At 32.2% G+C, this 23,336-nt stretch overlaps 3 protein-coding genes and 1 long non-coding RNA gene across 5 annotated transcripts in view; all 4 read right to left on the bottom strand.

The window, feature by feature from the left end:
• Window positions 1–245: 245 nt before the first annotated feature.
• Window positions 246–4,591, bottom strand: LOC119833086 (BCL-6 corepressor-like protein 1). Its single transcript, XM_038356959.1, has 2 exons — window positions 4,436–4,591; window positions 246–1,530 (listed from the first exon to the last, which is right to left on the bottom strand). Exons 1-2 carry the CDS (start codon window positions 4,457–4,459, stop codon window positions 421–423), a joined length of 1,134 nt encoding a protein of 377 aa, XP_038212887.1. The 5' UTR covers window positions 4,460–4,591; the 3' UTR covers window positions 246–420.
• A 3,153-nt stretch (window positions 4,592–7,744) lies between these two features.
• On the bottom strand, window positions 7,745–15,631 carry LOC119832902 (neurogenic locus protein delta-like). 2 transcript variants are annotated; one of them, XM_038356721.1, is made up of 6 exons: window positions 15,390–15,631; window positions 11,790–11,964; window positions 11,198–11,356; window positions 10,431–10,622; window positions 9,953–10,144; window positions 7,745–8,435 (listed from the first exon to the last, which is right to left on the bottom strand). In XM_038356721.1, the coding sequence occupies exons 1-6, from the start codon at window positions 15,477–15,479 to the stop codon at window positions 8,194–8,196; spliced, it is 1,050 nt and encodes a 349-aa protein (XP_038212649.1). In that variant the 5' UTR covers window positions 15,480–15,631; the 3' UTR covers window positions 7,745–8,193. The 2 variants fall into 2 exon arrangements, with proteins under 2 accessions (XP_038212649.1, XP_038212650.1); XM_038356722.1 differs by having other exon boundaries at window positions 11,790–11,928; window positions 15,390–15,630.
• Window positions 15,632–17,887: 2,256 nt separating this feature from the next.
• LOC119832847 lies at window positions 17,888–22,986 on the bottom strand. Its single transcript, XR_005287929.1, has 2 exons — window positions 22,909–22,986; window positions 17,888–22,655 (listed from the first exon to the last, which is right to left on the bottom strand). It is a non-coding gene; the product is annotated as an uncharacterized LOC119832847 (long non-coding RNA).
• A 163-nt stretch (window positions 22,987–23,149) lies between these two features.
• Window positions 23,150–23,336, bottom strand: part of LOC119833033 (alpha-(1,6)-fucosyltransferase) — a 23,107-nt gene continuing 22,920 nt past the window's right edge. The window contains exon 12 of the mRNA XM_038356903.1: window positions 23,150–23,186. Coding sequence (XP_038212831.1) covers window positions 23,150–23,186 — 37 coding nt within the window. The remainder of the gene's footprint in view (window positions 23,187–23,336) is intronic.

The raw sequence follows: 23,336 nt of genomic DNA on the forward strand, positions 1-23,336 counted from the left end.
TGTAAATTATGCAAGTTTTCTTTATTATTTTATTGCAAAGATTTACTCCTTTATTTTTAATTGAAAAACATTGCTTGCTTTGAATATGTGTGTGAGAAACGATAAGGCATAACAGATTTAAATTATCTCATTCACCTAGGAGTTCAATGTATGAGACAATAATAGCAAAAATAAGTAAATAAAATTTGTAAATGGTTTAAAAGTTTTACTTGTAAAAATTACAGAGGGAAATAAAAAACTGCAAGTAAAGCTATTAATTTAATAACATAAAAAGTGCATAAGTACAGACTTTACAAAATAACTTAAGTGTACAAAGAGTTCGCAAGATGTTTTCTAAATAAAGATTCAATAAAAATAAACAGTTGTTTCAATCCGTATATTTAATAATGCTGAATATATTCCGACATAATTTAACTTAAACTAATGGATGGAGTGGCCGATGCTGGAGATGCCGTACGAGCCGTACGAACCCCCGTAAGAGCCGTGGCCGTAGAGGCCGCCGTAGGAGGAGCCGTAGCCGATCCCGGTGGAGATGCCCGAGCCGTAAGAGATGGCTCCGCTGCTGATAGCGCCGGTGCTAATGGCGCCGGTAGCGATAGCGGGGCCGGTGGCCACTGGGATGTGTCTGTCGACCACAATGGGTTGGGGCACGGCCACTGGCCTGTCGACTACCACGGGCTGTGGAACTGGCACGGGCCTGTCCACATGCACGGGCACGGGCACGCTCACTGGCCGGTCAACGTGCACGGGGTAAGGCACGGGCACTTGGCGGTCGACGTACACTGGACGGTCTACGGCTACCTGCTTCTCAACTGTGACCGGGTAAGGCACCGGCACGGATACGGGTACTTTGACTGGGTATGGGACTTTCCTCTCGTAGTACACTGGAACTTGGCGGGTAACCTCAACTGGGACTTTGTGGATGACGGGCACGGGTCTGTCGACTGGGACCGGCACGGGCACTCTGACTGGAACGGGGACGGGACGGTCTACTGGTACTTGTACGGGCACTTGTACAGGTACTTGAACGTCACGGGTGATGGTTCTTGTGATGAAGCGGGGAACCTCCTGGCGTAGAATGACTGGGTTGGGTTGAACTGAGACTGATGTCTGCACGGCGGGGGCGGGCGCGACTGCGACGGCGGGCGCAGCGGCGACGGCGATAGCTGGTCCGGCGGCAATGGCTCCACCACCCACGGCTATTCCAGGTCCGCCGACAGCGATACCACCTCCGATACCGCCTCCGAGACCGATTCCACTGCCGACAGCGATTCCACTGCCAATACCGCTACCTACAGCGATTCCACTGCCGATTCCAATTCCACTGCCAATTCTTACACCGCCAAGACCACCTCCGATGCCTATTCCGTGAGACAGGCCGGATGAGATGTATCCGTGTCCCGTGGAATAGATACCCCTCTTAGCGGGCTTTCCAGATGGTTCATCTTTGATTCCGTTTTCTAATAGTTCAGATACTTTTTTCTGTTCTATTTCCTTGCTCAATGATAGAGTACTCCCTAAGAGGAGTACCTGAAAATACAAGAATAGTGTTTTATTTTAATAGTTAAATAATATGGCAACAATTTTAATAATAAAATTCATCCCGTCAATAATGTCATTAAATTAGTTTTTTATAGATCCAATGATCTCATTGCGAAAATCTGATACAGTTTCAATAGGCAATCATTTACACCAAGTATGGTTATTTTAAATTTTCATGAAAATTAAAGCTGCAATATAGATCAATGTCTACGACTAATCGTAGGTCAAGGTGAGGTCCGGGTAAGGTCTGATAATATGCACGTGCGACATAATCATATATCAATCGATGCGGTGTTCTTTATAGCTTTATAAGAAACAAGCCAAGACTACTATATTGAAAATATGTAAATTACAAAGTCCTTTAGAATGAAGTCGTATAGTAGTACTATGTTATCTGTGCTTCACCTACATATCTGTTTTCAGAGACGTATCTCGTATTATCATCAGGTTGATATAAGAAATGTGAATATATATTTTTCACATTTTTATTGAATAATAAATTATCTGGTAATATTCAGGGACCTGGGATTTATATTGATTTGTATGAATGGATCCTTATAATCAACGGTTACTAACTGCAACGTTAATAATTACAAAGAAGACTAATAGAGAGTATTAGTTTAGTTTCTTATAATTAACATTTATATAAAAAAAGGCGAACCCGAACAGGATTGCATAAATTGCGTCACACATGCGAAATCGTTATATGTTATTATACATAATTATAAAGAATGTTACCCATACTCATAAGAAATATGAAATGAAATTATGATATTACATAATTGACAAGTAAAGAAACCAAATTTCAAATATTTAGCACCATAATAGCCGTCATCCGTAAGCTAATTGCAGAAAAACATTCTATTAATTTTAATTGTACTAGAATGTTATATTACGCGGAACCCCTGTGGGCATATTTCTTGGCCCTTAAGGTCTAGATATGTCATTTAACTAGTCTACCAATTTACAAAGTTATATTTTAGAGCATTGAACAAACACCACCTGCCTCTTACGTAATGTGTGCTAGTATTTTTTGATGAAATGTTTGTTTTTATTATATTACTGATCTAGAACTTTTGATAGCAAAAGATTTTTTTATTCTGAATGACCTATAGATAAAAGAATTTAATTTATTTTTTTGTGTAATTAAGTTTACATATTTTAATATATATTTTGTATTTATATATATTGTTATTGATTTCCAAATTCCTTTTAGTAATTTTGCCTTTAATATCCATAAAATATAACTAGCTGTGACCCGCGGTTGAAACCGCGTAAGTCCGTATCCCGTAGGAATATACCGATATTATAAAAAGTGCCTATGTGTTATTTCAGTTGTCCAGCTATCTACGAAGCAAATTTCATTGCAATCGGTTCAGTAGTTTTTGCGTGAAAGAGTAACAGACGCACACATACATATGTATTCATCCTCACAAACTTTCGCATTTATAGTATTATTATTCGGCAATAGATGTCAGGAAGAGTCGCTAAGTTTAAGTCCATAAAACACGAATATGATTTTCTAAAAAAGATTCCTAGCTAGATCGATTTATCGCCCCCGAAAGCCCTTATATACCAAATTTCATGAAAATCGTTGGATCCGATTCCGAGATTCCAATTATATATATATATATATACTAGCTGCGCCCCGCGGTTTCACCCGCGTAAGTCCGTATCCCGTAGGAATATCGGGATAAAAAATAGATGTTGGCCGATTCTCAGACCTACCCAATATGCTTACCAAATTTCAGAGGAATCGGTCAAGCCGTTTCGGAGGAGTATGGCAACGAAAACTGTGACACGAGAATTTTATATATATATAGATATATAATTGGAATAAAAAGATAATTAATAAATCCCTAAGACACAAATAATGTAACGTGTGTATTTAAACTAATTGTGCGTAAACATATTTGGAAGACTTTTAATCTTGCTCGTTACTAGGAATGGTTCAAATATCGAATGGATTCAACTGGCTACAATGATATTGTTTAAAAATTCAATTCGAATTTATTTTTTGGTATCAGAACAATTTTTTAACGATACACCTCATGTTTCTCTACACAGAGCAAAACAGATTCTATAATAAGTATAAGTGTAATACTTGTTTACAAACTGTAAGTTTATAAATAGATATAACAAAAACAAGCCCTATTAAAATTGAGTAACCAGAATATGACGCATTTAGGGCAAAAGTAGTCCGCACATAATTTTAAACCATCCGGCAGCTAGCTATGGGCGCGCGAAGGATGTTGCGAAATTTTATGGATTTTCGTGTTCATTTCAACAGTTACACGTTATACATGTTGTATTTTTTTATTATTCTCTATTAGAACTGTCAAAATAAGATAATAGATAATTTATTCTTTAACCACGTAATTTTATTATCAAGTCTGTAAATTATTGATTTTTTAATGACTTAGATTATATAGATGTTTTGTTTCAAAATATTCGTTTAAACACCCAATAATTATAAAAAATTGTTAATTATTGTCTATAAAGTAGGAAATAAAGAAAGAAAAACTGAAAGCTTACATGAAAATGATATGAGATTAACTATAGTATTTGGTAAGTTTTATACCTTATAAGGTTAGTTTTATTAAAATAATATATTATCAATACTCATCTCAATAGATATAGCATCGAATATGTTAGTATGATTTTGGTGATAAGCTTTGCCAAAACTATATGTCCAGCAGCTTTATCAAAAATTGTTAATAGGAACATTGCACAGAATATAATTATAATGTTAAGATTACCTTTTTAAAAATGTTATTTTCCTACATATCTATGGATTAACTTCCCAATTAATGTTAAATCTTATTTCCCGCTAAAAACGAAATTCCTTCTAATGCAGGATGAAACTGTTAGTCCGTCCACCACGAATACTCACCATAAATAAATGAATAGCTGCCATTTCTTATATGTATCCTTAATACTATCGAATCACATTTGTCGCCGTGTGCCGGCTCGTAATCAGTCTGCTGCACCGGGTAAGCTCTAAGGCTTTATATACTTTAACTGAGTTTATGTTTCGTGTACTGGTCCGGCCCTTAAATGTAACAGTTATTGACCTGAGTCTAGTATTTGGTGACGCTCGATGTCTGGATGTATTTGTGTTGGTAAATATGATGGTGGAATGTTTTGGCAATATTTATAGATTGATCGTTGAATGAGATAACAAATTAGAGAAAAGTAAATCCTGCTAATGTTACATAATATTTACAAAACTTCATTAAAGGCAATGTCAAATAATATTTCAAACAAATATACAATGATAAGAATAATTAAGTATTCTTAATTATTTGATACAACTACAATACTTGGCGTTTAATCCTATCGCACGTATGTGAGCTTTTAAATTTTCTTGTAGAGCGAAGAGCGCTACGATCTTACGATGGTTCTATTGTCATAGAGCGTAGCATCATTCCTACGAAAGATACGGTATTTTCAGTAAAACGAAATTAAAATGAACTAAAGTTAATAATAATGGGATATCATATTTTTTCGACAAACAAATACGTTTGTAGAAATGTGGCTTAAACTTATTATATTATATTTTTGTTTAAACTTTTCATATACCTTACTCCCGAAACATGGCCATCATAGTCATGTTGAGTTTTGTACATGTATTTGGTTATTGGAGTCCATCGCCAAAAACGTTTTAGAATTTTATGCTAAACTTGTAGTTGGAAGAATTTCAAAGTCATGCCATCTAATACATTGCCTATGGCTTCAAAATAAAGTAAGCCATAATACATAACATACTAGCAACGCTTTAAACATAAGTATACACAAAAAAACATATTCTGTCTAGAAATTGAAAATGTAATGTTAGAGGCTAAAGAAATTATAACTTGACGATTTAGATACTGCATTGTAATTTTATAAAGTGACAAAATTAACCTTTAATATAAATATAAGTAATTCATTGCTTCATAATTAATATATTATTACATGCAAATAAAAACTACTGAAACTTGAACTAGTTGTTACGGATATTCTAATAAAAACGTCTACCAAAAATATATTAGATAAATCATTTTGGTGGGTTGTATTCACTTACGTTCTTATGTGTAGAATTTTTATAGCCTTGATATTACGCTAGTGTTATGTATTTAAATAATAGAAATTAATTACTTTTTAACTGAATTTAGGCGCCAAAGTAGATTTGGTAATTTCATTATCATAGAGATTATAAAGTCGAAAGCAAATATATTGAAAGTAAAGGTCCAATTTTGGGCGTCATTCCTGGGAGCTTGAACCTTTCCTAGTGCCAGCGTGACCTACTACCGCATAAAACGGGTTGACCATGCAGGTTTCTGCATTTCAGAAACAGCTAAATATTCCGCTATGTATAAAAGTAATGAATGGTGTGAAGATATATAATCCGTGTATTAATTTAAATTTTGAATTAATTACGTTCCAACCTCACAAAAACATCATGTAAGATTTATATCGGTCACTATTAAGAATTCTAGTTTTAATTCCCTTGCATATGTTACTGCATTTGGCCAATACCTAACCTGACCGTAAATTTATTCAACAAATCAAGTGTAAACAGAAAAAAAAGATTAAATTTTCGATTACTTTAACATAATCGCACTAATTTGGTTGGAGTTTGACTTAAAAAGTTGTAAAGGCCAAGTAAGGTAGATCGGATGCCATTAATGGCAAAAACTAACAGACCGCGCCCCTGATAATCTTGCATTTATACAAATGTAGGGTCTTGTGAGCGTGACTAAGTGTTGAAGTGCAGCATGAGATAATTGTCTTTCGATCAGCTCTTTCGTTATTAAGTTTCGTTGTAGTTTAATTGTACCAGGAATTGGTAGTCGGCCTAATGACTTAACATTCCTCCAGTAATTTCTTAATCGACAAAATTGAATAAAACATACATACAGTAAAATATATAATTTGGACAAATTTGCGTGACGTTTCTAATACCATAACTTCTACCATACTTCGAATTATATTGTATACATAAAGTTTCACGCAAAAATTTAATGGGTCAAGGCCAAATAAGATGTGCACGATGTAGGTGTTATTTGAACGCAACGATTCCTGCAAGTACTTTATTTAAAACGATGCAATGGATGACTAATGCAATTTTCAAATAAAAGGTGCCTATAGAACAACATATAAAAAGGTTAGAATGGAAATAGTTTCTGTTTTTTTTCTTCCACTATTTCTACTACTCGCGACTCTCGCAATGAGCACACTACAATGCGTGATCGCTCGCTTATTATAAGATGGTGCCAATCCATTGCAAGCAATATATAATTTTCAATTGTATGTAATTGTGTTGCTTTGACAACATACGGATTCGTGTATGTTTCAAATATAAGCAACGCGGTAGCCTCGCATCCACAAAGCTATTTCCACTAATCTCTATATTTCACCTCCTGTAGAACCGCGTACAGATACATCTTACAGTATTGTACGCATTATTTTCATGTCACAGTGTTTCTAACCAAACTCCGAATGGATTCAAGCGATTTTAATGATATTTCGTCTATATTTAGTAGTTTGTAAATTGTACTCTTCTTGCAGCTAAGAGAAGTCTGAGCAACGTTTGCCGGCCCAGCTAATACGAACATACAAATTAGCAATATATATCCATATATTTATACGCTAAGAATCTTTTTTCATATTGTTCAGATGTAAGAATAGAAGAAGAAAAAAGTGTGAAGAATAAATCAATTTGCTTGCTCTAATAAATATTTCTCCCACACCTTAGATCCAGATAAATAAATTAAAATCAGAGTAAAAATGGCCAATCGTGGAATCTTACATCAATTAATTCACTTTCAAGCGTCATTACAGATGCCTAGGTTGGGTTCTCAAGTATGCACTAGATTACTGATCAATACTTTATGTCTATTATGTCTTGAGATATGGATAGAACAATTTTATCAAGCGTTTTTATGCGGAGTGGTTTCAAATATGATTATTACAGAGTAAAATCGTGTACTGAATATATATATATATATATATATATATATATATAGTTAAGTCTACAAGACTACGTGAACCTGTGTAAATATTTAATCTATAGCTCTTGGGAATGGCATAGCAGATGAATATTAATTTCTTTTCAAAATTCAAATGTTTACAGACCGCACCGCAATAAGTTGGTAGATAATTAATTATAAACAAATAATGTTTTTACTTATTCAAAGGGAATATAAAAAATAAAGCAACGTTTTAAATAATTTATTATAAAAATCTTATAATTTACAAATAAATACTTAAAACTATAGTGAGTAATAATTTAAGTCAGTCAATACATGATACAGATATTATTAAAAATATATTAAGATTTTAAATGCACATTGTTGAAACAAGACATTAATGAAAGTTCATTAATTTCACCCAATGGCACCCCAAAAATAGAACTCGGTAGCACAATAGAATAAAATTCTATACAATCAAAATAATAATGTATTATTCATTTGAAACTCAAAATATATTGTAGAAACGTGAAGCACTAATAATTATTATCAACAGAAAGGTTCCTTTAAATTTATTTTCGATGGCTAATTTTTGTAATTCTAAAATACGTACTAAAAGAACAGACGAAAGAACAAAGTACAGACCATGATCTATTAGATATTTTATATTCACTAGAGGCTACTGAATTTATACAATTTATTCAGTCTCATTATCATCACTGCCTTCGTCTTCTTTTGTTGTAGTTTCATTTTCTACGACAGCTTCAGTAGTAGTGTCTGTGACATTATTAGAAGTACTGCTTTCTGGAAGGTTCTCACAATGTTTCCCGCTCACTCCGGGAGGGCATTGACACCTGAAGAAGCCGTCACCGGATTCTAAGGACTGGCATTTCCCGCCATTTTTACATGTGTCAGGATTCTTGTCACAGTAATTTAGTTCTGAAAAGATTCAATATTCTATTATAATATAACAAATATTCTATATGTATTCTATTATATTTTTATATATTTCATATACCTACATTGATATAAAATATATTGCAATAAAATTAATTTTGACCATAAATATTTCCAAAGTATTTCTAATTATCATGTCTAAAGTAAATGCTAAATAAGTATTTTATATGATTATTTTAATAAGTTCTCACTTGATGATTGAAAATAGGATAGTTATGATAATATTGAAATTACTCCATTTTCGCATCAAATGCCGTCCCAGCTGTCAATTATGATCGCACTTTATATGGAGAAGTGAGTACGAAGCAACGCCGCTCTCATTTGAAAGTATGTATGGGCTTGTCTAGCTGAGATCTATTTAATTTATCCATAAAAGCTGCTTTACATGGTGATTAATTTCATTGATATTATTTTTATTGCAATAGGTCTTATGTGAAACTTATTCTATTTTTTGCCTTAATGTATTTTTTATGGGTTAGATTTTTTACATCACAGATATTATAAAAATGCATACTCCTATACATAGACCTAGTTTCATTTATTTGTTTTTTACTGCATGTCTCTATAGAAACCGGTTCAAACCTCAATTAATCAACGCAATTAATTAGAAAAAGATTGAGAACACTAGCGCATAATTAAAGTAATAAGGCGAGATTTATGTTTTAATCAATTTAGACATATACTTATATATAGAAACTCTGGCTCCTTTAGTGTCATACATCTGATGAAATTGCATCGGCCACAGCTTAATTCGTGAACTGCTGTACCGATTTCGTTAATTTTATTTTTTTGCCAATGGCATGGTTTTATGAAACGAAAAACTTTATATATTTTCACAGAAAAAATTAGGAAATTTAAACGGCTATTTAATTTCCACACTTGTACATTTTTGTCAGTTCGCACTACTGTTGGGTCGGCTAGTATCAGTATATACATAATTACGCTATGTTCGTCTTTCTTGAAAGATTTTGGTATTGAATTCTGATACACGCCGAATAGTTTCGTAAAATCAGTATTCGTATCCATCCAATACTACGTTTAGCCTGAGATATTAGAATCTAATTGAAATTTTCAAATTTCATCAACATTCGCAAATCTAGCAAAATAGCGGAAATTTTCTTAACTATAGATAAATGAATATTTACTCCAGGAAAAAAGGTACAGAGCACGATAAAAATTATCAATTAAAACCCTTTATAAACTTAATAAAAAACAAACTTAATTAAGGTAATTATTAAAGATATACAATCAGAAGCATACATTTTCTGAAAAACTTTAGGTCTTAAATAAATTTATCTAATTAATAACATTATCTAAAAATCTACCTTATCTTGACAAAATTTCTTTATCTATTTTTATTATTTTGCATTTTTTTATGTGTGATATAGAAGCGCTTGACTACCATCACGCCTGCTGGTAAGCGTAGATGTAGTCTAAGATGGAGCGCGCTTTCCAAGAAGGTGACTGTTCACTCTACCAAAATCTAAAGTCTCTCTCACCTTCATCACACAACATGCCTCCCCAGCCTTTCTTGCATATGCACTCCCAGGGTCGGTTGCAGGTGCCATGCACGCAGCCCGGATACCGATGGCACTGCGCGCACGTGGGACCCGTCCAGCCCACCTTGCAGCGGCATTCTCCCGGCCGCCTGCAGTACCCTCGCTCGCCGTGGCATCCTGGCGCGCAGATTGCTGAAAATGACGATTATTGTAGATTTTTGAAAGCCAAATAAAATAGTTTAATCGCTATAATATAATAGAAGAATCCAAACTTTATTTCAATTGTTATTAGACTTCCTACCGCCTCCGGATATATATATCCCTGTATGCCTTTAGTACTATATACATCAATTTACTATCCTAAGAAGTTCGGAATTTCCACATTTATATAACAACCCACTAATGGCATGACGGTGACTATTTATAGCGTTACACAGGTAAACATGATACATGAATAAATCTGCTAGAAGATACTCACGCGTCTGACACAACAGTCCAGTATACCCCGGCAGGCATTTACACTCTAGCGGCTTGTCGCAGTATCCATGCTGGCAGCCGGGCAGGGGCTGGCAGGCGCGGCACGTGGGCCCCGCCCAGCCGAGCCGGCAGCGGCATTCCCCGGGCGACTCGCAGAAACCGCGGGTCGCGTGGCAGTCAGAACGACACATGGCTGATGGGAATGTAATGTTTTGATTGTGTTACTGGTTGTTCTTTAATGAAATCAAATTACTTTATTTAGCCAGTATGTTGCTACAGAATAATTTATTAGTACATAAAAATAGCGTAATAATTTTTGACAAAATGCTAAACGACCTTCAATTTGTCAGACATAGACCAAATTTAGATCGGACCACAAGTGAGACAATGTTAAAAATAAAAAAAAAGAAATATCAAAATAGGTTCAGCCAGTTGAAAGTTCTGATGTAACAAAACTAAAGAAAATACATCGAATTGATAACCTCTTTTTTTGGAGTCAGATGGTTGGGGGTCATTTAGATGAAAATGCAGGAGCGTATATGTAAGTAAATAAAGTTTGAAGAGATGTTGGAACATCAATATAAATTCTTGAACCCATTTGTCTCAATGCAGTTTCGATAAACATTTTTCTTTTAATATTTAAATAAACGCCTTTCATATATATTTCTCACGCTAAAGCACTTGAACAGTAAATTATATGACGTGATTCTTGGAGACAAGTGAAGCTGATTCCAGCAAAAATAACTGTTATGAGCTAGTTCAACTTACGTTCAGAACAGAAAATCCCATCCCATCCCTCCCGGCAAATGCATTCAAAGGACACATTGCAGTAACCATGCTGACACCCAGGTAAAGGTATGCATTTATTGCACCTTTCTCCATAGAAACCTAGTTTGCAGCGGCACTCTCCCGGCCTCTTGCAGTACCCTGTAAAAGTGCTTAATTTAATATATAGCATAGTTCTAGTGAAATATCAAACATCGGACGAATTACCAGACAAGCCAGGAAAAATCCTTCAGAAAAACCAGACTAAATACCAGGATATCAGCCTGATAACATATTCCACAATTATTTGGTTACATACATATACATAACTGTACTGTTTTAAAGGAAATATTTAATTTTTTGTAGCTATGCTTACATTTGATAAACTCATAATAACCTTTGTCAATTTGAATCAATATTTCAATAGACTACATTTTCTATCTAACCATTATCGTGAAATGTTACGGAAACCACTTTACAGCTATCTTAGCTATTAAGTAATTTAATTTCATCCGAAATTGTTATCTCTCAACTCATTTTTACAAACAGAAGATTACACTGTCTTATCTCAATTAGATAGGCTAGAATAACTTGCCTTGCAACGGATCGCAGCCCTTCCTACATATAGGCACGTCACAGAGATCTCCCTGCCAACCGGGCAGGCACTTGGGCTCCCCCTTGTCGTCGCACACGTAATGGCTGTGCTCGCTCTGCACGGCTGGTAACTCGCAGGCCTGAACACTCTTCTCGTATAGAGCCACCGTTGACGGCTACATGCGTTTGACATTACGTGCGTTAACAGCGTGCAAAACAGTTTGGAGGTTAGGAACATGTACCCTTTGAATAATGCGTGTGTTGGTGGGTGCGAGACGTGAACGTTTAGTCTGTCATTCCGGGGTGTAACACTGTATTTACTTGGTAAAATGGCATGCATGCAATATGATGACATTTCGAGGCATATCAGTATTTGTGTGTAGGTTAAGTTAAAATTTAAGTAACTCTATCTTTAATTTTGGGATAATAAAATATTTTTATAGCAAATTTAAATAGAAAATAATTTAACGACTTGATTCAATTAATATATTTTTTTTGTATTAGTCTAAAATCATGTGAAATAATAATTCATTTAGAAGAATTATAATTTTACATGATTATAGACTACCTATGTCCTGCGGTTTCACCCACGTCACACATTATGCCTATATGCTTTATAACAATAAGGCCTTTCTTCAAAAACTATTTAACACTGAAAGAAGTTCTCATATCGGACCAGCACGTATCTGAGATTATTACGTTCAAACAAACTTTTCAGATTTACGTCCTCTATAAGAACCTACTTATAATTTAGTGTGTAGATAATATAAACGAGATACGTTGTGTAAGTGTGTATTTAAGTTACTAAACAAGATATTGAAATGCATGCAAGTTAACGATGTGTATATTCAGAGAAATATACGTTGCAAGCACCATTAACATAACAAGAAGGAAACATACACAACAACATACAAAAACTAAGACTTCCAAGCTTCGATAAGTCAGTGAGAAACATGCTATCATGTAGTTACAAACAAAAAAGCACACAGGTGGGTAATTGGATCAACAGTCCAATGAGTTCATGTGATTTAATCGATTATATATTAATGACATGCAAACGTAAACGGTTGCGAAATACTATCCTAGATCTCGATATATCGAATGAAATTTGAGCTAAGTACGTGTGTGGTATAGAAAAACGTCTTTACAGATTCTCTTATATATTTTCTTATTTGTTACAAATCTAATTAGTAATTTATTTTTCTAGCGAAGACTGAACTATTATTGCAGATAACACGTTGTACATTATATAATTGTGTTCTATATGTTGAATTTTATGATTAAGGTGTAGGTATATTTTAAATATGACTAACTTAATAATTATTTTTATCCTAATCGTTGGTTGCCTAGGTGATTAATGAGACATAGCTTCTGAATTGTTAAATATATTACATTTTAATTATATAATGCAAGATTTATTTTAAGATATTGACCAAATCAAGTAATCAAAATTTTATACAAAATTTAGCATGGGCCAATATAATGTTAAGTCTATAGTATCACCATTTACTGAGTAATTACACCTGACATGTATCATAAAAAAATATATCTTAACAATATAAACCTTGCTTTTTTACTAGCTTTAAAAACTAATTTCTCTTCAGGTTCAATTTATAACAAATGCGCTCGCAAACCAAACAAAGCGAGAGTCGTGTCTAAATGCTTTGAAAGAAGAATACAGTTATCACGCCCACTATTCAGACATTACAAATGCTATTCTTATTCATTTAAAAATTGATTATCACAGCTCCTTTCATCCTATCAGGACGTTGAGTCACTACTTTCGAATATCTTGAGAAAGCGCGAGAAAGTATGCCGGAGCAAGGAGAAAATACCGCGAACAAACATTCGAAGATTAAATTGTACTTGGTGACAAAATGCATGTTAATTTGCATGCGCTTTGAGTCTAAACGTCATTAAAATGTATGTAATGAAATAATTTTGTTGGACCTTTGCGTGATGTAATGTTGAAGCACGAAATATGAGGAGGTTTTATACAACAAACTCCTTTTACGAATTTTTTGAACAGGATGAATGCCATCGAAATCTCTTAAGCAAGTCAGACATTTTGTTTTAATTATGCATAAAAGATCGAATCGAATAAGGAACCCCCCTGATTTCCGGAACATCGGTTACTAAATATATTCTATATCTTATTGATAACAATCTAAGTATTTAAATTCGCTCTCAAAAACTCTCTATTAAAATGCCATCTCTTAAAGTCTATATATAAAAAAAAACGTAACAACTTTGATGAACAATATCTTACACAAAAAATAGTTTTCTTAGATTCACGTTCAGTGTTTGTATCCTTATTAATTGCCATCTTTAAAGCATTTTACCTTGATAATTATAATAATGGATAGGTACCTAATACTCACACAATATCTATGTGTTCAAATGAAATAATAAATAATAATACTTCTCATTTATTTCATGCAATTTTTGTATACTATTTATCGATACTATCATAGTTTCACATATCATAGTTATTGTTATTGTCACATTATATACAGCGTATAAGTATGATAAAATAGTAAGTAATTTTTTTAAAACTTCATCTTATTACCTAGTAGGCCCATAAGAATAGATTATTTACATAAAAAAATATGTAACAGTCGACGAATAATGCTCTTGTTACCAACTTTTCTAAAATAACAGTAATTTATTTAAACGTTATTTTGTTATTGTGATCAAACAAATAATTTTACTTTCGATTGTTGTGCGTGTAACAGAATCGAAAGTTATTCTTTGTCTATTTTTGGGCTGACGCACCTGATCAGAATTAATTAAAACAACAGCTTTATATAATAGTTATGTATGATATCACACTACCATACATTAATTTTTCTCTATACTAAATATCTTATTACGTAATCGGTATCCGAAAGAGCTGCAGAATAATATTGAATCTGTGTTAATTTAAATACGGTAAATTTAATGCAGAATATGTAAATGGATTATGGAATACAAATCTCTATTAATAATGCAATAGCTAACAATTTTCTAACACTTATAAATTACAATGTATTACAACCGTTTATATAGCAAGTTAACCGTTGGAAAGCCATTTCTTCAGAGAGGAGCCGGATTGAGGAAAACGGTTTATTTAATTATTAGTCACTACCTGAGCATTAACTGAAGGAAAGTTATAAAATACCAAATAAACAGTTACTCTACGAAGTTTACACGTTTATTGATCCTTGGAAAGTAAATTTATGTCAGGACAAGAGTAAAAAAACCGAAAATGTTTCACCATACACGTATTTCCTTTCAAATTGAATTCATTTACATGTTTTCTACATGGTTTCAAATGTAACACCGGAAAGCTACATACACGGATAGCACGAATTAAATTTGACTTCCTTTCCACGAAATAAGAAAATTACCTACAGCTCATTAACTATAAGTGTAAAGTATGTGCTATGCAATTATTTCATATAGAACATGTTATACAAAAAATTGGAGCATTTAATAAAAATATTTATACGTTAGGAGTAATGCAACATCTATTTTAAACATATCAAGTTTGAATTTTTTATAAGTTATGCATTTATTAAGTAGATTTAAGTATATACGTAACAAAACAATTGAAACTCACCTGTTTCTTCCATTTCGGCAAAACATATTTAGCCGGTACCACAATCGGCGTAATACATGATATTATCACAATAATAATAATATACTTCATTATTCCAACTCCATAAAGGACTCCACAATGCAAATTTCGAACGCCTTTTGAAAAAATTAACGCAAATACTCTGTATACTTTCAAACGGTTAGCTACGCGACTGCTCGGTACCCGGTACTGTTATGCTGTGTTATTGAACTTGACTGAGAGAAACTACTTTCGCCGAGACTTTTACATGGCTATAAAGAGAGCTGATTTGGGGACGAACGGTCGCAATAAAATAAAAACAATAAAGCGTCGTGTATGAATAGAAGTGTGTGGGAGTATTTATTAGTTTTTAGAGATTATGTGTATTTTTTTCTTGTGATAATAATTTATATTACATATGTTAACGAAAATACATCCTTAATGACTAATAAATAAATGCAAGATCATTATTACACGTGACTAACAATTAATGTTTGATGCAGATTAAAATGAATTCAAATATGCGTAGGTACTGCCACAGATAACATAATACTATACGTTCTACTAAAATATTATGATATATCTGAACGCATTAAAATGTAATTAATATGTACATATATATTCTTATAACATAAATTTCATACTTAAGTACACGTAAAACACAGTTTTCATTAAACATTTATATCGCATGATATTTGATCATTATTATTAAAAATAAATAAAAAATCAAACCGTAATTACGTTACGTTAAAAAATGTGATCCTCGCGTGATTAACTCTTATTACAAGACAATACCGACCTGTAGTGTATATTTAAACTATTTATTTATTATCTCCACTTTATATTACCAAATAAAGCCATACGCAAATACCAAAACGCTTGTGTCGAGGCCCCAACGTCACCACAGATTAATATCTCGAAAAGCGAATGCAACTTGACACAGTTTCCTTGATTTCTTTAAACCGATCGCGATGTAAAAACATTTTAACACAATGTAGATGCCCTCCTTTCTTAATTAGCCTATTTATAAACTTCATTCAACCGCTGACTTCTTAATCACTTTTGTATAGAGCTTTTTCTAGATAACAGACGTATTGAATTTAATGTTTATGATAATGCAATAATAGAAAATTACCAAACGAATATTAGATAAGAAGTAAATTTATTAGAGGTACGTATACGAAGGTTCCATTATAATTTAAGTAAATTTCTAGGGTCTTCGCGGGGTTCTAACTACGGCGCCGTATCAGTCGTATGAATTCTCCAAGCCCCATACTAAGAGAGCATACTAATCATATAAAAGTGACTTGCTTCCATTCCTTTCCAAAATAATTAAATTCGAGAGAAGTATGAATTAACTTTAAAATCCGAGTAGTTTCTCGTATTTCATATACCAAATAATACCACCAAAGGAGAAGATCCACAAATTTGATGAGGGATATTTCAGATACTAGTTTTGTTGTGCTTACTTCTCTTGCGGCTCACAAATTTTGATACAGGGCGCTCAATATCCACCGCAAACTGTGATTTATGCAATGTCGTTATGCAACAGGGTCTAGGTTGCAAATAAATTATAAGACAGATATGCGAAACACATAATATCTGTGTATTGCAATATTGTAATTCAGTACCATTTGAATTATTAAAATTGCATACTTTTTACTTGAAAACTTGTTAGTAACTGCAAAAGCGCTCAATTAAGATTAAACGGCAGGTAAATACCAATTTTGGTGAATGTAGCCGAGCATAAATTAGTTCTTGTTCCTATCACTTACCTAAGCATTTACGAATTATTTCATTATGTATGTAATCAATTTCATGTTTACTTTCGATACTAGTTTAATCAAAATATGTTATACTCGTAATCATAAAAATTTCTGCACGATATTGAAATAACGTAGATAAATCTTAGCAAAAAATTTTACATTCCTGTGCAGGGAACTTCCACTCCAGATTCTAGAACCAATCCGCCACAAAATTTATATGTACATGTAACGCTTTGGGGCAAAACCTGTAAATTACTTGTCACTATATTAATAAATAAATAAATGACAACAATTTCCTATCAAATGAAACACATCAACAGACTAAAAACCCATAGTTATAGAGTAGCAAAACTAAAAAAATACAATCGAAACGAGAACCTACTTCGTTTTTGGGAGCATCTGTTGATGAATTAATTGATAGACTTATATCAACCTGCATATTATTGAATATATCAATGAATGTAGGACTAACCAACCGGGACTATAATCTAACTAGAGTTTAATAAGACCTTTTGAATCATTATACTTCAAAATTAATATTTAGGTTAGATTCGAAAAGAATCCGCAAGTACTGTAAGCCTGTGAGTGGTTGATGGGTTTAGCCTAGGGGTATTTCATCATTTCATTCTGATATCAAACTATTTTATTAAAAATCATAGACGTAAATCTTCGAAAGAAAGCCTTCAAAAAATTATATTTTCAACAAGAAATATAATTGGGAAATAAAACTCAGTATACCTTAAAATACTTATATATTACTATCATTTTATATACATTAATACAATATAAAGCTATATACACACAGTTTAGGTCCATATTCGACAGTTATTAAACTTCGTAACATTAACGTTCAGTAAAAATGTCTACATCACTGCTATAAGGCTGAGGTTATACGATTAATTCGACGTAAGACTGGGTTATTTGCTATTACTCTAACAATATTAGCATTTCATAATCTCATAATAAAAAAAATACATCAAAATTAACTATTACTCTTTAAACAGCTTAGATAAATATTGTATGAATGATTGAATTAAACGCAACAATCAAATAACGATACAAAAATTGGCACATAAAAAATAACATAAGTAGGCATATGTAAATTATTATCATGCGAAAATATTCCCTATTCATAAAATACAACAAAATTGATTTTTCATCGCCTTAAAGCAATATTCCATTTATTTAATAACATAAACGTATGATAGAAATGGCATATTTTGCATCTCTGTCTAACAAAAAAAATATTGCAATTAAAATGCCTTGGTACGTATATATATGGTATCATATACTATCATTTAATATTATAAAACACGAGTTTCACTTAAACATTGAAGCAAGGTTATGTCGCTCTATGAAATGACACTTTTAAACATCAGAAAGAGACAGATATATAAGAATCATACGTTAAATATTATCAATGAATCTTATGGATCCCGTTAAATTTAATATAAATAGATGTAACCACTACCAGATAAAATACTATATAATTAAAAATAACCTAAAAACCAAACATCATGTAATAATAGAGACCCATGTTATTTTTAATATGTTCGAATTTTTACCCAGTCCTACTAAAAGTTATATACGAGATTACTTCCATACATAAAAAATAAAATTATTACTAATATGACATTATGTGCATTATTAAAATACCCTCACATATTGTTTATCTCACTTGCACGATTGCATCTCTTTCCCACTTACATTTAAAATGAAAAAAACGACGCAATTGGGTTGCAGAGTAATATTGAATTTTATTGAAATATGAACTATCGAAAATTAATAGCCGGTTTCACCACTTCAAGATATTTTCAGCTCGTCTTTCAGATAAATCAACAAACATTGTATGAAAATTTGAAAATTTTTTAAGACCAAAAGTGTCAAATAAGTTATCAGGGACATTATAATCAACCTTCTTATTTGATTGTACAGATATAAATTCTTAGCTGATAAGCCGAACATATATAATATAAATGGTGTGAAACTGACTACGAATCTTGCACATGATTGTAAAAATAAAATATTTAAAAACCATGATAAAACTTCCTTCATATTCCTTTACACTACCGAATAAACGACCAAATAAAAGTATCAAGCAATTTATTTTAAATACTCTTTCATAATATAAATAAAGATATAAATATGCTCCGTTGTATTTTTTGGGGCGGCGCATCATTTTAATATTAATTCCTAAAAATCTCAGAATACAGATCATTGAGCTTAAACACACGCTACGCTATAAAACGCAGTTTTTGTGTTACGTGTTACACTCATATTTTGCGACTTGTTTTAAAAAAAAACTAACTAAACTAGGAAGCTATACAAAAATGCTATCATTTTCTAGTTTATAAAGATCATAAAAAAGTTAATAAATGTCCCTAGGAAATTAAGAGATGCTTCTATTAAGATTCTAATCATTATTGGACGTAACTAACATTTCGAATGTGGAATTCTGTTTTAAATATGGAATGTGGTTCAAATGTGGAACGGGTGAGATTCGAAGTCTTTGATTTGAGAAACGATCTTACAATTAAAACTAAAATACGTGCACCGAATGACAAAATATTTGCCTTAAACATTGGCGTACTATAAACAACTAGAATTACAATCGCCTATTAAAAGGTTGTCAAAATGTGTCCGAGTTGCGTTGTAAGAACATTCAATGAAATTAACCCCTTATTTCGGGGCAATAATTTTCAAAGTCTATTATATCACTGATTACAACACGCATGTAGGCAGTTCTGCTTTGGACAATTATGAGTGTAGTTATTTATTGTACGTCAATGGCCTTATTTAATTATTATTTGCAAACATTACAACACTACATATATAACGTGAAATAATACGCATACAATACACTCACACATCTACAGTTGCAACTAGATATCCGTATCTCTCGGGTTTAATATTCTCTGCATTGTGTACATTATATTATATAACACAAACAAACAAATCAACGGAATCAACGATCCTTCACACATATAAAAGATTGTTATTCAATATTGTGATGAAAATTGGAAATATACACAATGCAAACAAAGGTAACACTTAAAACAAACAGGTATGTTAAAATGTATAAATTGAATAAAAACATGATTCGAAATAATTATTTTATACAAAAAACAGTACCTGACGTCCCGGGAGTGTTATCAAAGATTTCCGAATGACAACAATTTTCTATAAAAGACAAATATGAGTAAAAAAAACAAAAAGAAAATAGTCGAATCGAGAACCTCCTTCTTTTCTTGAACGTCGGTTAAAACATTAGCTATACCATGAACATTAGTGAAAATCTTCTAAAATTTACATAATAATACATATACATATAACATTCATTTAAATCTAATTAAGGCAATAACGACTTGCTGGTCTTAGAGCGATAACGTCTTCATGAAAAAAAGAAAGAAAAAAACAGATTGGATCAGATATGAGTGTGAATAAAATAACGATATAGATTTGCTAAATTTTTAAAAAGATATCTGATAAGAATTGTACTCATACATAGATATATAATAAGGATTACATTTTGCAAATTAACTAAACAATTTTGTAATTATTTAAGCGGTTTATAAATCATTTTATTGATAGTTCGTTTTCCAAGATTAAGAATGTTAAATGGTTAAGACTACAGAAGCATACAGAGTGATTGTATACAGATCTTAAGATAAAAAAATCTAATTACTGAATTCACGTTTTGAATGAACGTAGAAACCCTTATAAGTATTAGTTCCCAATGGTTATTTTTTTATATAATGGACAAACGAGCTGGTGCTTCGCCTGATGGTAAGCGATCACCACCGCCCAATTTAGAAAAAACTCTACAAATATTCATTATTTGTAGAATATTTTCTAAATTCACCTATGGTGGCGTTTTGGTGCTTTTGTAAATCCGACTTTAATGCATTCGAATAAGATGTAATTTATTTTGATGATAATTGATCAACTCGTTTAAGCTGTTACTTTTGGTACGTTTTGTGAATACACCTTAAAGTAATGCTAAGAAGTTTGATTTTCCTTTTACGTTTGTATTTTTGTATAAGATTATGTATGGTTGTTCTGTTTTTTTTTTTATAATCGAAACGATTAAATTTCATTATATCCTCATAGCGAAGTTTCATACAAAACACCCCTATTGTTAAATATCCCATTAAAGAAATATTATCAAAAATCCAAGGGCTCACCTACACACCTACTATAAAAAAGCATGATGCAAAATTTCAAGTTTCTAGTAATATCACTGTGCGTAAATGGCAAACAGTGATGAAATCTGGTCATTTTAATGAAACTTTCCCATATAGTTACATATGTAAAAGCCCCGGGACTGTCTATATTTTCCTTTAAATACACAGGCGAAGCCGCGGGTGAAAGCCTACCCTTGCTATAAGTATACAGTCACTCTGTAAGTACCTATTGCGTCACTTATGTCCGAATTATTTTGAATCATCGTCATCAGCTCACACACGTTCCCACTGCTGGGACACAGGCCTCCTTAGTTTGCTTACTTAATTCAATTGCAAACAATTATACAGCGTTTGGCTTTTAACCTTCCGTTTTTTAGAAGTCATTTGTTTTATCGTAACGATAAATTATCGTGCGAGTCGTCGTTAACATTTATTCGATAAAAAAAAGCTGTATCTTTATCTTGAACCATGTTTAAAAAATCTATACAATGTGATACATTTCAAAGGCGAAGGATGAATCTCGCAAAATAAAAAACATACACCGAACATAATAAGCTTAAAAAAAATATTATAAGCGTAAAAATGTATCACATTGTATACATATAAAAGTCTGACTAACAAAACTCTTCATTAACTGAATTATCCAATCGCCTACAATTTTCTCGCAAACAAATTAACAACAATTACTTATATTATTTGCAGCAATTACACCTAAGTCTTATCCGAATAAATTCAATATTTAATAATATTAACAACAACTTGGGTTTAATCGGCTAAATGTACAGTCGACGACATAATGCTTCACTTAAGTTATTAAGCATAATTATTAATTATCCATTATCTTTTATATGGTTCATTTGTGAGTAAAAACTTATTATATGTGAAACCAGTGTGCGTATATAAATTGCTTATATTTTAAGCCTTTTAAAATGTTTCTAAATTCGTTAAAATATTTTTAAAATATTATTTATTACAATTACAATTTTAAATTAGTTTTCATGATACAAAAGTACATTATTTATTTCGATTAAATATACAGAATATACATTGAGATTTTGCAGCACACATTGCTGTAAAACGAATAATTTAAAATACCACTCAATTATTTAAATCTGCTCACATCCTCAGTATCTCATAATACCCATTTTTAAATAGTTCTGTTTTGTAATATTTCATTGAAAGCACTTCTATCGCCGACTGTACTTGCGAACAAAACGCCCCTATAAGTCGTTCCGTCTCTCTTTATCCACTTGCTTGTACTCGGGGAATGGATACAGCACTAAGTGGTCTGCTGTCTTGTACCATGGAATTAGGCCGTTCTGAAATAAATAATATATGTTTTTAATATCATAGAAATTTAAAATTAATACAAGTAAAGAAGAAACTCATAATGAGTAGTTTTATTGTATGGATTTATGATGACATTTTTCACAGATTTTTCAGTTAGGTAAAAAAATCACAATATTTTTTTTTAGGAAAACTATTCATAGTGATTTAACTTTATAGATTGCCTAAAGACAAATGAACTCTTTATTTATTTCACGAGATAGAATATCGCAAAAACAATCTCACTTGATTAGTCCTTTTATTGGTCCCTCGTCCGAAGCCATTCCAGTGGTTTCCCGCGATGCCGATTAGATCACCTTCCTGTATTAAAATATAATTTGTATGAGAGTAATAATTTATATGAGTATTAGATTAACACACATACACACTTCTGAAAGGTGACAACTGAATGTGAAAACTAAAACTTAAACGTAGATATAGTTGCAGTTAATTTGACTATTATATAACATACAATATATAAAAACAACTAACTAAATATTAATTCATTCATATATACTGAAATACTGAAATGAAAACATACATTCATATATTATACATTTCATAAACTTTTACCGTTTCGAAAATAGACATAGACATAGACAAATATTGTGTTGTTTTAGTTAACGGTTTTCCGTTTTTAACTGTTGTACTTTTGTACACACTCACGTACACAC

This window comes from Zerene cesonia, chromosome 16, assembly GCF_012273895.1.
Source record: "Zerene cesonia ecotype Mississippi chromosome 16, Zerene_cesonia_1.1, whole genome shotgun sequence".
NCBI lineage: Eukaryota > Metazoa > Arthropoda > Insecta > Lepidoptera > Pieridae > Zerene > Zerene cesonia.

Excerpts from the sequence above, each read along its gene's own strand:
- LOC119833086 (XM_038356959.1), bottom strand. The coding sequence starts at position 4,459 with ATGGCAGCTATTCATTTATTTATG. Across the intron at positions 1,531-4,435 it reads CAGCTATTCATTTATTTATG|GTACTCCTCTTAGGGAGTAC; the intron begins GTGAGTATTCGT and ends TTGTATTTTCAG.
- LOC119832902 (XM_038356721.1), bottom strand. The coding sequence starts at position 15,479 with ATGAAGTATATTATTATTATTGTGATAATATCATGTATTACGCCGATT. Across the intron at positions 11,965-15,389 it reads TGCCGAAATGGAAGAAACAG|CCGTCAACGGTGGCTCTATA; the intron begins GTGAGTTTCAAT and ends AAACGCATGTAG. Across the intron at positions 10,145-10,430 it reads TGGACTGTTGTGTCAGACGC|CAATCTGCGCGCCAGGATGC; the intron begins GTGAGTATCTTC and ends CGTCATTTTCAG.